At 35.1% G+C, this 15041-nt stretch overlaps 1 protein-coding gene across 1 annotated transcript; it reads right to left on the bottom strand.

Annotated features, from left to right (window-relative positions):
* Window positions 1–8808: 8808 nt before the first annotated feature.
* Window positions 8809–11533, bottom strand: LOC134840635 (uncharacterized). Its single transcript, XM_063856579.1, has 2 exons — window positions 9583–11533; window positions 8809–9352 (listed from the first exon to the last, which is right to left on the bottom strand). The coding sequence occupies exons 1-2, from the start codon at window positions 11516–11518 to the stop codon at window positions 8868–8870; spliced, it is 2421 nt and encodes an 806-aa protein (XP_063712649.1). The 5' UTR covers window positions 11519–11533; the 3' UTR covers window positions 8809–8867.
* Window positions 11534–15041: the final 3508 nt, after the last annotated feature.

Here is a 15041-nt window from a genome sequence, read left to right on the forward strand (position 1 = left end):
CAAATTATAGCTCAAATTAGATCGAATCTTTTTGTGTTTTAAAGTTTTCAGCAAAAAAAAAACAAAGAAAAAACTCAATTTTTGAGCAAAACATTTGCCATTTATTTACTATCAATTCAAACAACATACTATGATGGCTTGAATTTACACTCTACACGAAAAAAAAAAACGATATTTACCAATTAGATAATGCGCCCGATCTTTTTTGCAAAAAAACTACAAGATTCCGCACAAAAACCAAGAAAAACTATTATTACACTATAGACTCCATACCCGATAATACAATAGCATGAGAGACCTAAAGTTTATAGCGAATCTTAATAAATGTTTTCTCCTATATAGTTTCAATATGTTCTCCTATATAGTTTTAATATGACGCCACACTTGTGGTGCCTGACATAGGGCAGAAAAAAACACTAGCTAACCCATAGTTCCCATTCACCTCAACTGGTGGTGGTAAGAAATATAAAAATAAGTTCAATGTCATCAAATTTAATGAAATCTGATATGAAAACTGGATAAAAAGTTCATATCGATTGCAAGCTACTTTGGGACACTTTTTCAATTTTTTTTTGTTCAAATCACAATCAATAGGGCTTTAATATGATACCACACTCAACCAACTACCAGTTATGTTTCAGGTATAGAAAATGCGATTTTAAAAAGCCTACGGCATAGTTCCTTCCCATTTTCTGAATTGGTCCGAAGAACAAAATTACCTGTTTCCATTTTTGTAAACTTACGTGATCTTGGGATTTGCAAACTTAGCTCTAATTCATGCACACCTTCTAACCATTTATCGATTTCTTATGCAGCCGATGAGGATGAATTTTTTCCTATAATTATACCAGCAGTATATGAGTATCGAGACTTTGCCCTGTTACGAACAGTCTTGTTTTTCATAGAACAACAATAAAACTGTGATTCAAACGTCACAATATGAAAACTTCAATAGAAAAATGAGCTTTAACTCTGGAATGAAAACACCGCAATACACCGACTTCATTTCATAGTTAGAAAAACTACTACGCATTCTAGCACTCTAAAAGCGCTAATCTGGATCAATTAAAATCACCGACTAAACTTTTGTTTTAACAGCACACAGCTACGGATCTACGATTTTTCTAGAGGGCGATTTTCAAAACTTTGACCTCTTATAGTTCAACAAATTGATTCTCTCATCTCTACCAAAACACTATTCAAACCAATAATAAGCCACAAATGCCGCTTTTGGGCAATTTATGGATAATTTGACCAAAACAGTCAAGTTTGTTTGTGCACGCTTCCCTTTAAAATTTAATATTTATTGACACCGAAGGCTCTTTTTTGAGAAAAATTTTTGGACGTCCAAGAATGGATGTCAAATAATAGCACCACGGGGAGGGGGTGATTGGGCGTGTTCAAGGGGTCGTATCCCATGAGAGACCCCCCTCCCATTCTATTTTCCCATCCCCCACTGATGGCACATTCACTTTTATTAGACGGTAAATTTATTTTTATTTTTCAAAAAAATTCTACTAAAAATTTACAATCAAAACTAAATTTAGTCTACATAAGACACTGTTTTGAAAAATTCTGAAGTTTTAGCCAGCAGGCCTTCAAGACTCCAGCTGAAACTCTCTGCGAATAAACCACTGGTTACTATCATCTAAATGATTGATTCTCCGTATCAGTTTAGCATCAAGAGAAGCGCTTAGATGAATTACTTCGTCTTGAACGATCAACAACTTCAAGTTTCTGAAACTTTCGCCCGATGTCAAAAGGTCGCCTGAAAGTTTAACTTCCTTGCAAGGCTTGTAATCATGCGCATATCGTATTGAAAGAACTTCTAAGTTCGGTTGTTTTGCCAGAATGTTCAGAGCAAAATTTAATATGCTTTCTCGGGAGTGTAAAACAACCCAGTGAATCACGACAATGTTAAGAATCCGAAGACCTTGACCCAGCCACTCGATAAGAAAATCTACAGAACCGACATTGTAAACACAAAGTTCCTCTAAAATGCCAGAGAACTGAACGTTCAGCATCGTGTCATGGGAAGTTTTTACCGTTTTGCAAGTTGGCGGTGTTTCGATTTTGAAATTTTTGCCGAAAATTCTTCGATACTTTTGCATCGATCCGCAATTTAGCTGAACGTGAAGGCTTTTCAAACTCGGAGCATTATCGAGAATAATGGAAAATCCGAACAAATCGCAAGGAACCGAATCGCGAGTAATACGAGAAGCGTTTGCGCTAGAAGCTCCGAATGCTACCAGTTCTAGGAATTCAAGTTTCGGTAAAAGAATTCCGCTTTTTGATGGGACTAAAACCGCATCAAAAGGTTTCATCTTTAATACCTTCAAAGATTCCATTTTCAGAAGTGTTATATCGACAGTTGCAACACTGTCGACATTTTCAAGGCATTCGAGAAAGCAAGGCATGTTGTTACTGAGTCTAGAATTTGTTAAATGCATTATGGAAAACAGCTCTATTGATTTAATTCGGTTTTTCAGAGGAGAACTCATTATTTCATTGATCGATATAAAGGACTTGAGCTTTATTTTTGTATCATCCTGGCAAATCGGCTCGATTAATCTTCTATAGCCCTGTCGGGTTCCGTCCAATTGAATTTCGTCCAACGAGTGTCTAAAAAGCTGAGGCTGTTTTAGAAGAATATTCGCTGCCGTTTTCGTATTCATAAGCAAGTCCGGACCTTCCAGTAACTTCTTTCGCTGGAACTCGACTGAATTGAAGGACCAGTTGGTTAATTTAGCGATGAAATTGAGAGCTTTGGCTAATTTTTGATGGTCTGTAGGTAGTGACCTGGTTAATTTTATTTTCAAAGGTGCGTCAGAAATACAGTCGTAAAGAGGGAAACAGACTAAGCGTAGATTCAAGACGTCTTCGAAGCATCTTGTGTCGATTAGTAGTTGACATATCAAATGTAACAGGTGACAGGGTAAGGTAATTAAAGAAGGCCGTGAACAATTTCCGTCAATTGCCATTCTGGGTTTTAACCTTGAGAGATCAAACTCGTCGTTGTCAATTTCAAGCATTTTTTCAATTAATTGAATTCAGTCGAGAAAAAAATTAAGAAGATTATTCATAATTGAAATTGATATTCGAACTGAAACTTCTCAAAAATTGTTGGTTGATTAATAGCAATTAGGCAGTTTGAAGCTCCGAAAATTAAATTACACAAAAACTTGAAAGCTTAACCATAGACTGAAAAACTTGAAAATATGTAATAATTCCACGTGGACAAATTAGCTGCATTTAGGCGTAAAAAGAGATAAAACGACGTTTAAAGGTAAATTCAATTGTTCAGTAAAAAACATTCATTGAAAAGGCTTATATTTTGTGCTACGCTAAAATATGTAGTTTTCTTTCTGCTGATGTAAAAGATATATTTTTAAAAAGCGCGAGAAATGTATCAAGCGATCGCACTAAATGCCGAAAAAATGTTCTTTTGATCAAGCAGAAAAATAATATGACCAACTGTTAGTTTAGACTTACGGTTCATTTTAAGAGATCAGCGATAAAAGATAACAGCTCCTATTTGAAAGTGATGCTGATAAGAACACAGAACATGCAGGGAAAACGCAAGTGGAGTTATTCTTCCTTTTTCATAAAGGAAAAAGCAAAACAAAATTGAAAAGTAGAGGGTAGAATGATAGAATTATGCCACACTATATTTTCAATCAGGCCTTAGCAGGCAAATACCAAAGCATTAGAAGGCGATAGACTCCGTTTGAACTATCGCAAGAAAAAAGGAAAGAAAAAATGAGAGTGGGTTAATTTGGGTCGAAATCTACGCCAGACATCAGAGCTTTCAAAAAATGTGAAAACAAACTATTGAAAATAAAATGTACATGTAACTAGGCTAGACAACAAATTTATGGAAAATTGAAAAGTATTCTTGGCGAGTTGGGGTTGATGATAGAATCTGCGGGAAAATGCCTAGTTTCTGATAGATTCTATCAGAAACTGGGCCTTTTCCCCGCCCTTTTCTATTAATTTAAGACTGCTATTTTGAGCAGCGTCCACGAATGCTCAAAAAGATCAGTATTTTAAGAGATAGCGACTTAATTGAGATTCCGTTTATTCGACCTAAAAAGTTCAATGAAAATTTCGATTTTTTCTTGAAAATCTACCCTTTCACAAAAAACTTAGATCCACTCCATACTTAATGCACTCCAAAAGGAGGTTAACATTAAGACCCCAAGAATTTTTATTGTAGTTTGATCTCTTCGTTGGGAGGTTACCTGCTTGGAAAACGATACAGTAAGAGATCCTGGAGTACTGGTCTGGTTTTTGATCAAGAAGAAAAATGAATAAGAATACATTTATCTCACATGAATGTTAAATAAACATTATGTAATATTAGCTTGCCACGCCAGTTGGCAAAGAAACGCCGTCTTCAAATTTCATTTCAGAGCCAACAAAGCTTCAAAGAAAATGTTGCGATTCTTTGCTTTCAAGAACAAACGCAATCAAGTCAAAGACATTTTAGAACCTATAGGTGATATCAGACCATATAATTATAGAAAATAGGACCACAATAATCTCAAGATACTCCAATCACTGATCGGCTGATCTTGTGGGCGTTTTGGCTTTAGTTACCAAAGGAGTAGCCTTTAAATACTCGCGAACTTGACCTAACTTCGGGCAATATAACTTTGTTGGCGTACCTTTAAGGAACTATTATCCGCAGAGATTGAACTTTGCGCACAAGCTAAATAAAATTCGCAACACAAGCAACCAGGATAACGCAAAAAAGGAAAATGTTCCAACATATTAAACGATAAGAAATAAAGGTAAAACAACACATATTCGCTTCGTTGGAGTAATAACAAACAAAAACGGGGATAGCTGGTTACTGTGGAAGTAGCACAGAATGTTCCGATTATAGTCTTTAAAAACTGCAAAAAAAAATGTGTTTTTTTTTTTCAAGTTAGTGTAGTTTTTCTGCGTGGTGTGATAAAAGGACCTGACGTAAGACTAAAATTTAAGGATATTTGACAGTAATAGTAGCAAAGGCAAAATGGACAATAGTTTTTGAAGAAAACTGACAAGAAAAAAATCAAAAAACATTCGAAAAAAAAACTTAAAACATTTTTCTTGAATTTTTTGCAAAAAGTTTTTGAACTTGGCACAAAATGGGACAAAAAAACTCCACAACCTTATTTTACATGCGCAAAACTAGGTTTTTAGGGCTTAAATTAATCATGAACAAGCTGTTGTAAGCCTGCTCGCTTGCTTTATTCGCTCGAAATTGGGAAAAAAAAGTTTTACACCAGGTTTTCTTAATAGTGAGAAAACCTTAAGAACAATTGTTAATGCGGTTTAATCACGAATAAAAAGGCTTTAATTTAGCATATCACTTGACTCATTCTGATGATTTTTTGTGGCACCTGATTTTTCGTGGAAAACAAAATTAACTAAGAACACACCCGAATACAAGTTCTTCCCCATTTTTCGATTAGTCAGAACAACAATGAAAAACCAAAAAAAAATAAACCTAGATTTTTGTGACTGGAACCCAGGAAAAAAGATTTTTTAACACTGCGTTGAAGCAGTGAAAAAAATCGACCTATCTGCGTACACCTATCAATAATTGTGTATTTGAAAACTAAAAGAAGCCAGAATTTCAAATAAAAAACATTCATAATAAATCGAAATCAGGTCTATGTATATTAAAATAAAACAAAATTAAAACAAGGCTAGCCAGTTGCTGAACATTTCAGGCCGAATTGATATTTTAGAAAAAATAATTTAAGCATGACGAGTTTTTTATATCGAGAAAACATTTTTCGCAATTTGTTCTGTCTAAATTTTGTATCTCAATTTAAAATTGCTATTTCTACTGTCTAAACTTCCTGTTATTTTTGCGATTGAATAAAAAAACAGCAATGCAAAAAATGGTAAATATAGTTACAAAACCATAAAAATAGCGTTTAAACTCTTGAAGAATTAAGTTGGGAGGCAAACCACATAGCAAGCTTTGTTTAATTTAGTCTGAAAACAATCAGACTAGTTTTTCTTGACACTCAGACAACTTTATAGAATCCGAATCACTATCAATGAGACTTTAAGATGATACCACACTTAACCCCTTATGAAATTCTCTAGAAATAATCAAAATTGACTAGAAAATTCAAAAAACGGATCCTAATCCATAGTTCTTTTGAGTGGTCGCAGAACAAAAGTATACAAAATTAGAGTAGTTATTCAAAAACGGAATTCAAAAAATTGAATTGATCTCAATTTTTCCAAAGAAAATATTTCCGTAGCTGTCATAGTTTTCTGCAAAGCAAGGCTAAAGAGAAAAGTTCAATTTAACATTTTAAATTAAAGCGTTTTTCCGATAATTAATTTTGGTGTAGTTCCATAATAGAACATACCTTTTCATTTTATTGACACAGCGTGGCGGCAATTAGTTCGTCCCCCCTTGTCGTTCAGCGTAAAAACTAAGAAAAGATAACAAAAATGACACAGAGGCAAAGCTGAGCTTCGCAACACATGCGATACAAACGAATATAAAAAACAGTGGAATTAAAATAGGTACGAAGTTTCCAAAAATGGAAAATTGACTACCTAGAAATTCTTTTTCACTACGTTTACCAAAGTTTACATCAATGTTTTATTGATGATCTGAATTTGCTACTTCTATCGTCACTCTAAACAACTCCATGGGCTTGCAAAAATGGCCAACAAAACAATGCGACAAAAAAATTTCAATAACTAAGAAGCTATCAATTGCATGAACAGCAACATATATATATATATATATATATATATATAAATACCTAGGACAAATTCATATAAATGGAAGAAAACATTCAGAAACTGATGAAGCCTCTCAGTCGAAAACCAGGAAATTGCAAATAGAATGCAGCAACATGAAAAATCATAAATTAAGAAGCTTTGATTAAGCGATTGAAAAAAATCGCTGAAACCTTATCAACAGTTCGCTGGATACAGGGTCATTAATCATTAGTGTAGCAGAAAAGGCCATTTGACATCTCAGCCCAAGAAACTATGAGCTTGCCATATATCTAATGGTTCCACATTTTAAAGCAATTCTTAGATCTTTTTAAATTGTTTGATTTTTGGAAAGTCTTTGGAAATTAATTTAAAATTTAGAGAAAATTCAGGAAATGCTCCTATATAAATAAATACATGAGCAAACACTCTTATTAATAAGATTTACCATTCGGAAACCGATGCAGCTCCTCAGTCGAAAACAAGGAAGCCCAGAAATTATCAAAAAAAAACATATCAAGAATCTATCGTTAGACATATACTAGGTTTGAACAAATATGTTAAGGACTTCAGACTAAATAAATTAAGCGATTGAAAAAAAGAAAGGAAAATAAATGAACGAGAATTGAGAGCGATTAAACTCAACAAAAAATCAAAAATATGGCCCGGCCGGGACTCGATCAATCCTTTGGCTGCCCAAACAGACGCTTCACCGCTTATGCAAAAGGACAGTACCTAATGGTTCATAAGAGAGCAGGCTCTGTTTCTTAGATATTGAAAGAAAAACTGCTTATTGGAAAAAAAAGTAGCTCACGATAATAAGGCACTTGTAAGCGCTCCCTTGTGTAATCAATTAAACCAGTAACTTCTCAGAGAAAAGATCCAAAAAAGCGTTCTTAAATTCCACTTATACTCTTAATTTGCTTAATTTTGTCTTCTTGCGATTCTTGATATCAGAGTATTGGCACTGCGCCTCAGACACCAATTTGAAAAAATCTAACAAAAATTTGAAAAAGTCTTAAGTCTAACAAGCGTTTCAATGGTTAATTATGTGCCATTCGCAACCTCGAACACTCCAACCCATAGCAACAACGGAATGAAAAACTGCTCGCTGAAACGAGACACGGTCATTTAGGCGTTTTGTTTGGTTCTTCCCATCAGAAGCTGCATAGAAAGGTAGTTTACTTAGGACTGGAATAGGGGGCTTTCCCACTTCTAGCGAACCTTGGGGTGCAAGTAGCCTAATTTGACACTTATAATAAAATAAATCAATCGAGAGCACTGCTATTCAGAGGAATCCAACAGGTCACAAAGTTTTCATGGAAAACGTCATGATTGTTTTACAAATGAATAACTAAACGAAGTTCTGCTCAAGTTTCAGCTCATTGTCTTTTTGCCTGACTCCTGGCTTCCGTGTAAAAAGCATAAATGTAGATTTGAGCAAAAGATTCGAATGCTTTATTGCAAAAAAAATTATTAAGAAATAGCAAACAGACAGTTGGAAAAGATATAATGAACGCAAAAAAGCAGGAAACAAATTGAACTTTCGAATTTCAAAAACATCTTCGAATTTCAAGACCAATTTATGATTGGCACTTTTTTGATAAAATTAACCCCAATTTGAGAAAACTGTATCAAGAGATAAAATTTTTATTCCCCTGTTAAATCTGAAAAAAAAAATTCCACTTTCGAAACTAGAAATCGATTGCGTTTTTTCGCGCCATTTCCTCTTTCGTATTTGGAGAGCGAATTTTGCCTGCCTTTTAGCAAATAAACTTAAATTGAACTCAAAAAGTGCCTATAGACCTAAGAGCGTTCATAAATGCATGAATATGAATGAATGCACTTTCTGTAGTTAGAGCATTTTAAGACTTTTCCTGAAAAAAAAATCAACACCACCTATATAAGAGTCTGAACTACGTTCATCGACTCTTAAATAAAAAACAATTTTATAGTTTGACAATCGATCTTAACAGCACATTTCTCCACGTTTCGACCTATGAGCTAACAGTTACTTTACAACTCTAAAAGTTAAAAGTTAAACAACTAAACAAAAGTATCCAAAAATAATTTACTTACATAACCTACAACTATTCACAATTATACAATTTATTAATCTAGATATTTCAAGTGAAAAAGTCCGAGTCATCTGAGTCTTGAGTTCCAGCTACATGTTTATCTCTTGGAGTTATTCCTAGCAAGTCCGTCACACTATTATTCCCCATATCATTGTTGAAATCATCCTCGTAATCCTCGTCGTCGTCATCTTCAATGTCTAGATCTCCGAAATCTTTCAAAGCGACAGGAATCGTCACTTTACTCTGACTCTGGTTTGGGGTTGCTGTTTTACTTTTCGGAGACGCCGTTCGATTAAGCGATGTGCGAACAGCCGACGAAATTTCAGTCAGTTTGTTTTTGTGTCTACTACCTGAAGACATAGTGATGGAACTTTCTTCTTCGCCTCCAGATGAGAAAAGTGAGTTTTCACTCTTGTCTAGGTTTGATTTCCCCGCGACTTTTCTTTTCGGTGAACCAGATTTGCTCTTATACAATTTTTTGTTGTCAGCTGTTATGGCAACATCAGCTTTTGACGCAGTAGTAGGTTGCGCGGCTATAACAAAAAACGAACTTAATTACCAATTAATTTAAACTCAAAGAAACAATTTTTCTAATTACGAAACATTAAAATTTACCATACCAGTTGAACAAGTCACCGTATAAACCAACAGTACTTAAGAGCTCTGCTGCTAATCGGAGGTCAGCCATTAAATAATATCATGGAAATATACCAGCCAATCACAAAGAAGCCTGAAGATAAAACTTAAAAAAATTATATCGTACCAGGTTTGATCTTCAACATGCCTTCCACTTCGTCTTCCTCGTCACTTATCGTTTTCCGACTGGCCGACTGCTTGTTGGGATCGCCTCCTCCGAAGGCACTTTTCAACAGCGACTGGTACGCATCCGAAGTCTTCTCGGCAGTTCCCGAGTGAATTGAGATGTCAAAATGGTCGTCCATAGACTGACTTGTGAACGGAAAACTATCCTCGTCATCGTCATCTTTCGAGGCATTTCGACTTACATTCTTAGAACCTTTGTCATTCAAATGGTTCTGAGCACCCGCAGCTAATTCTGCTTCAAAATTCTCGCTGTTAATCGAGCTCGAAGACTTAAAAATCGGCTTTCTGGGTGTCGAGCTTTTCATAGCCGAATTACTGTGGAAGCTCCTTGGAGTTGAAAACGAAGATATGGACGTTGCTTCTGACAAATCGTCCGCTTTTGCTGATTGGAGACATGCCTTTAAGGCTAATTGGAACACATACGTCAGCTTTTCTTCCATTGCTTCTGCAAATGATTTTGCAATTGAATCTAAATTTGAGGAGTTCTTGATGACCAAATACTTCAAATGATCTCGAATAAGGCAATAAACTTGTTTGTTTTCTGCATTAACTACAGAGTCAAGTTCATTGAATGTGTTCACATGTTTAACATCACTTCCCGGTTTGAATATCGAATGATTTTGCGTAAACACAGGCAAACTTTTGAGCACAACTTGGCAGCAGTTTTGTACCGATTCGCGTTCTATATTATTTTCATTCGCTTTGAGAATTATATCTTTTTCATCAAAATTATGAGAAACCTGACTATATAATTCATCTCTTGGAGATAATTGATCCGTTGCGAAATCTTCGATTCTATGGAGCAAGCTTTGCAGACCTTTGAATGTTAGAGCAGCTTCCTTTTTGGGGCTTTCAATTTCATTTTTCCGTTCTGACTTTTCTTTCTCGTCAAAAAACTCATTTTTCTCATCGGATGAGCGTCTTTCAGCAAAACTTCGGTCACTTTCATTTCTTTCTAAGATAGTATCTGTATCTTTGGAACCGTCATAAAAATCGAACAGTGATTCTTTTTTCGATAGTATATTTTTCGGACTGAAAAACTCAACGGGACTAGGCTCTTTGCGAGGTTCTTCAAAGCCTCTACTCGGTTGATAATTATCAGGTTTTCTTTGAAATCTATCACGTGACGTTCTAAACTCATCGTCTTCCACGCTTTTGGTCCGAGCTGATTCGAAATCATCGGGAGTATCATTTCTGATATCTTTATTTAGATCACTATGGCTTCCAGAGTCAAAGTCATCGTCTTTGTAGAACTCCGTGACTTGGACAAGCTCGTTGAACCTTGGCGACTTTCCTTTCTTGGGACTACTTTTTGGCGACTTCTGAGACGTTTGACTGATTTCGAACATATCAGAGCCGTTTGATTGGTTTAGCTTTAGTGCCATATTCTGCTGAACAAGATCGTCTGTAACACTTGGTTCTTTTGCCATCGTCTTTTGAACCTTTCCTGCGGACTGAGGTCTAGGAGATACATGGACGTTGCTACTTGGATCCCGTTTTCCCTGCTCCGCCCAATATCTCGCAGCCCTTTCAGGGTCTTCGCTTCTCCACCTTTCGTAAGCCTCCTTGGCATAATCAATCATATTATTTTTCAGTGACTGCAAGTAATCGCATTCGTCCGCAACTGAATCAAGTCTGAGTAGCAGACGGTCCACTTGCCTCATGATCTCCCGATTCTCTTCTATTTTAGTCTTAGATTCTCTCACATTCTTCTTCAGACGTTCGATTCCTGATTCGTCTTCCGTAAGTGACGACTGAGCCTCTATTCTAGCTTTCGAAATCGTTTGCTCGACGTCCAGACGTTGTCGCTCTAGCTCAGCTAGCCTCTCATAAATTCTTTTTTGCTTCTCGTAATACTCTGTTGATGGTGCTAACATTATAATCTGGAGAAAGTACTATCTTTAAGGTATAATAACGATAAATCAGATAACTTTCAAAAAAAGTAAAATCCTCAACCAAAGCGTAATAATGATGCACAACGAAAAGTACATAATTTCATGGGTTATCAATCTCGATTACTGTATTTTGAATTTAACAGCTTCAGAAAAAAAAAATATGGTCCAAAAATAATTTAGAAGCTGCTATTTGGAATTTTTAGACAACGGATCAAAAAGCTACGCAAGACAAAAAGCACTATGCACAGTAAAAAAATCAACATAGCCGAATCAATCTTCAGGAAAGCGCTGAATGATCCTTCAATAAGTGTGTTTTTAGCAAAACTATGTTAGTTTAAAAAGCGAACACTTCAAACCCATTTTTCACCACACAGAAAACTTTTCATATGTCACTTGAAGCACAACTGAAAAATCTTTAATATGATATATCACTCGGCCCGCTCCCGTAGTTAATCGTGGTATCCAAGTTTGCACGGACAACTTCGCACTATTTCCGATACTACACAAACGTAGCATGGAACACTAGCCAACATAAAATTATACGAAAACTGCGCAGAAAAAAAATGAAAATATCGATTAACTGATTCTGTGAAAATTTGTTTGTCTCAATTTGCATTGAAATAAGTTAAGTTTGAGAAAAAATATGCCAACTATGAATGTGAAAACAGCATAGGAAAAAAAACTAAGCAAGTGGTAACTATTTGAGCAGACAAACTGAGTTTTCATAACCTCCCGCTCAAAAAAAGAGAAGCTATTTTTAGATAACCCTCACTCAGTGTTACTGAATATTTTTTTGGGCAAAACAAAAAAGATAGCAAAAAAACCCAAATATAGTTAATACAGAAGTGAATCCGAACAAGACATACAAAAGAAAAAAAGAATAAAAATGGCTGAAAACAAATTTCTGAAATGTTCTCATTTTTTTCCAGATTTTTTTTTAATATTTCATGTTTTTATTCTCAGAATGGCACTTGAAAAAACTTGGCAAATAATTTAACTGGAGTAAAAATAAGGTTTCAGGCCTTGAATTAAAGGTTACTGTCTTATCCTTCTATGAGCCTACTCGCTCGCGTTTGTCGCTCGAAAAAACGACAAAGTCAGAAATTTCTGACCCGTTGTTCTCGACACTCGAGAAAACTTTCCAATGTCGTTCGAATCAAGACTGTATTTTTTAGTTTGCTATGCTGATGCGGCAAGAAATACGTTATTTCAAAAATTGGACATAGCTAAAACATTAGTTGCTTCTCTGCTAAAATAAATGAGAAACAATTTTGAGATTTTGGAGTTTTGTAAGACATAACATTTGAAAGACATAACATTTCTCTAGCAAAAACTCAGGAGTAGCCGCTTCTGCAGGAAAAATTTGCGCAACCGCTTGTTTCGATTCAAATTTTGATCTCATATTTGAAAGAGTAGTTTACAAGAACATTAAAAAAATTTCTAACAAACGACCAAAGTTTAAAAACTTGACTTTCGGAAATCTGCAACTTTTTTTTCTGGTAAAAGCAGGTCGTGACTGTTAAAATAGAGAAGATTCCCAAATCGTGTTTCTCGATTAAACACTTAACCTGAGAATTAGCACGGTAATTTTCGAGTAAAGTTATAAAAATCCAAAAACCGTCAAGTTTCAAATTTTTCAATTGTTTGAATGCTATAACTTTTTCTTAAAGAAAATGGTTGTAGAAAATTATAAAAGTAACCTGTTGTGTCGATTAAACTTATGATATCAAATTTGGCAGGAGAATCATAGGCAGGAGACATTTCCGAGAATCATAGCTTCTTGATTGAAAAATTTGGGTGTAGCCACTTATGCCGAAGAGATTCACCCAAAATGTCATTTCAATTGAACCCAAAAACCCGGGTTTGGCAGGGTAGTTCTCGAGAAAAGTCAAAAAGTTTCAAACAACGGTTAGAAAAAATCAAATTTTTGACTTTTTTAATGACCATTATTTTAAATTTTTCAATATGTCAAAAACTGGGGCGTAGTCGCGTATGCGAAGGAGGTTCCCACAACCCGTTCTTTGGATTGAACCGAAAATATAAGATATGGGAGGGTACTTTTTGGTAAAAGTAACAAAAAAACGCTCTAAAAATCAATAATTGACTTTTCCGACGGCAATCACTTTTTGTGTAAAAAAAAACTGTGAGTGGTCATTAATGCAGAAACTTCGCACAAATCTTCATCTCCATTGAGCCTACAACCTCTGATTTGAGAGGTTAGTTTTCGAGAAAAGTCAAAAAGATTAATAAACAAGTAAAAAAAATCCACTATTCCGAGGGCCATAATTTTATGTCTCAAAAAACTTAACGCCTAGCCACTCATAAAGGGTGGCTTCTCAAATCCGGTTTAATCAATGAAACCAAAAGCTCAGATTTCGTAGGTTAGTTTTTGAGAAAAAGAAAGAAACATCAAAAATATCGGTCAAATAATCCCCCCAAAGACTAATTCGAAGGCTGTAGACAAAGGAGTGAAACAAAAAGATACAAGTAAATGCAGGCACAAACGAGTACAAGAGGTATTTCTATAGATAATATTTTTTGAAAACCGGCATGCAAAAAAGTAAGATTTTCCAAAGCGTCTCAAAAAAAATAGAACAAAGCCCAATCTCATATATTTTCATAATACCTGTTTTAATCAAACAGTAATTCCCGGCAAACATGCCAAGCAAGGCAAAATCAAAAAAAGACACTGAACAAAAATTACGAAGCGGAAACAAGGCCGACAGCCTTTGAGCAGACACCAGTTGAGCCCAAAAGAAAATTTTGTAAAAAAAACTTTTTAAAAAATTCAGTTCCCATGAAACTACCCTGTAGTAACTAGTACCCACCCAGTAGTTAACTTTGTATTTTCATGAAATTTAGCTTGTCCGCTACATAGTATTATCAAAATCGCCTATATGATTAAGAGTAATCGAACTTGAATAAGTGATTCAACTAATTTTGTAAAACTAGTTGTTAACAGGAAAAAAAATCTACATTCCGATTTCATAACGCTTGCTAATCGCCAGCGTAATATTATATCAAACATTTAAAGCAAAATAAAAGAATAATGCGAAACAGGTACTGGTCAGATTCAAATCGTGATTATAGCAAAAGTGCCACCAAATAAGTGAACACTTTCCACTTCCAATGCGCACTTTTATTTACGAGTTAGGTTAGAAAAAAAGTTTCGTGCTAATACACTACGCTGATTGCTAATGTAATTAATTATGAAACAAGTTACCATCAGAGATGAGTTCAGAAGAGTCCTGTGAACAAAGTTATTTACGGGAAAAAAGTCTAGTACCTGATTGAATACCCTTGCTTATGGCAAGAGTAATGAAAAGAGACGTGACATGATACTAGATTCAACTTTCCACTATTTTTCTTTGATGTGATTATAATAGCGCAAGAGAAACCCGCCCTAACCGATAGTTTTCTTCCCGTTTTTGAGAGTGGTCCACCGAATGATAAAACGGACCACGAAAAAAACAATAATTTCAGGAAATATCTAAAACCTACACTC

This window comes from Symsagittifera roscoffensis, chromosome 2 (genome assembly GCF_963678635.1).
Source record: "Symsagittifera roscoffensis chromosome 2, txSymRosc1.1, whole genome shotgun sequence".
Lineage (NCBI taxonomy): Eukaryota > Metazoa > Xenacoelomorpha > Acoela > Convolutidae > Symsagittifera > Symsagittifera roscoffensis.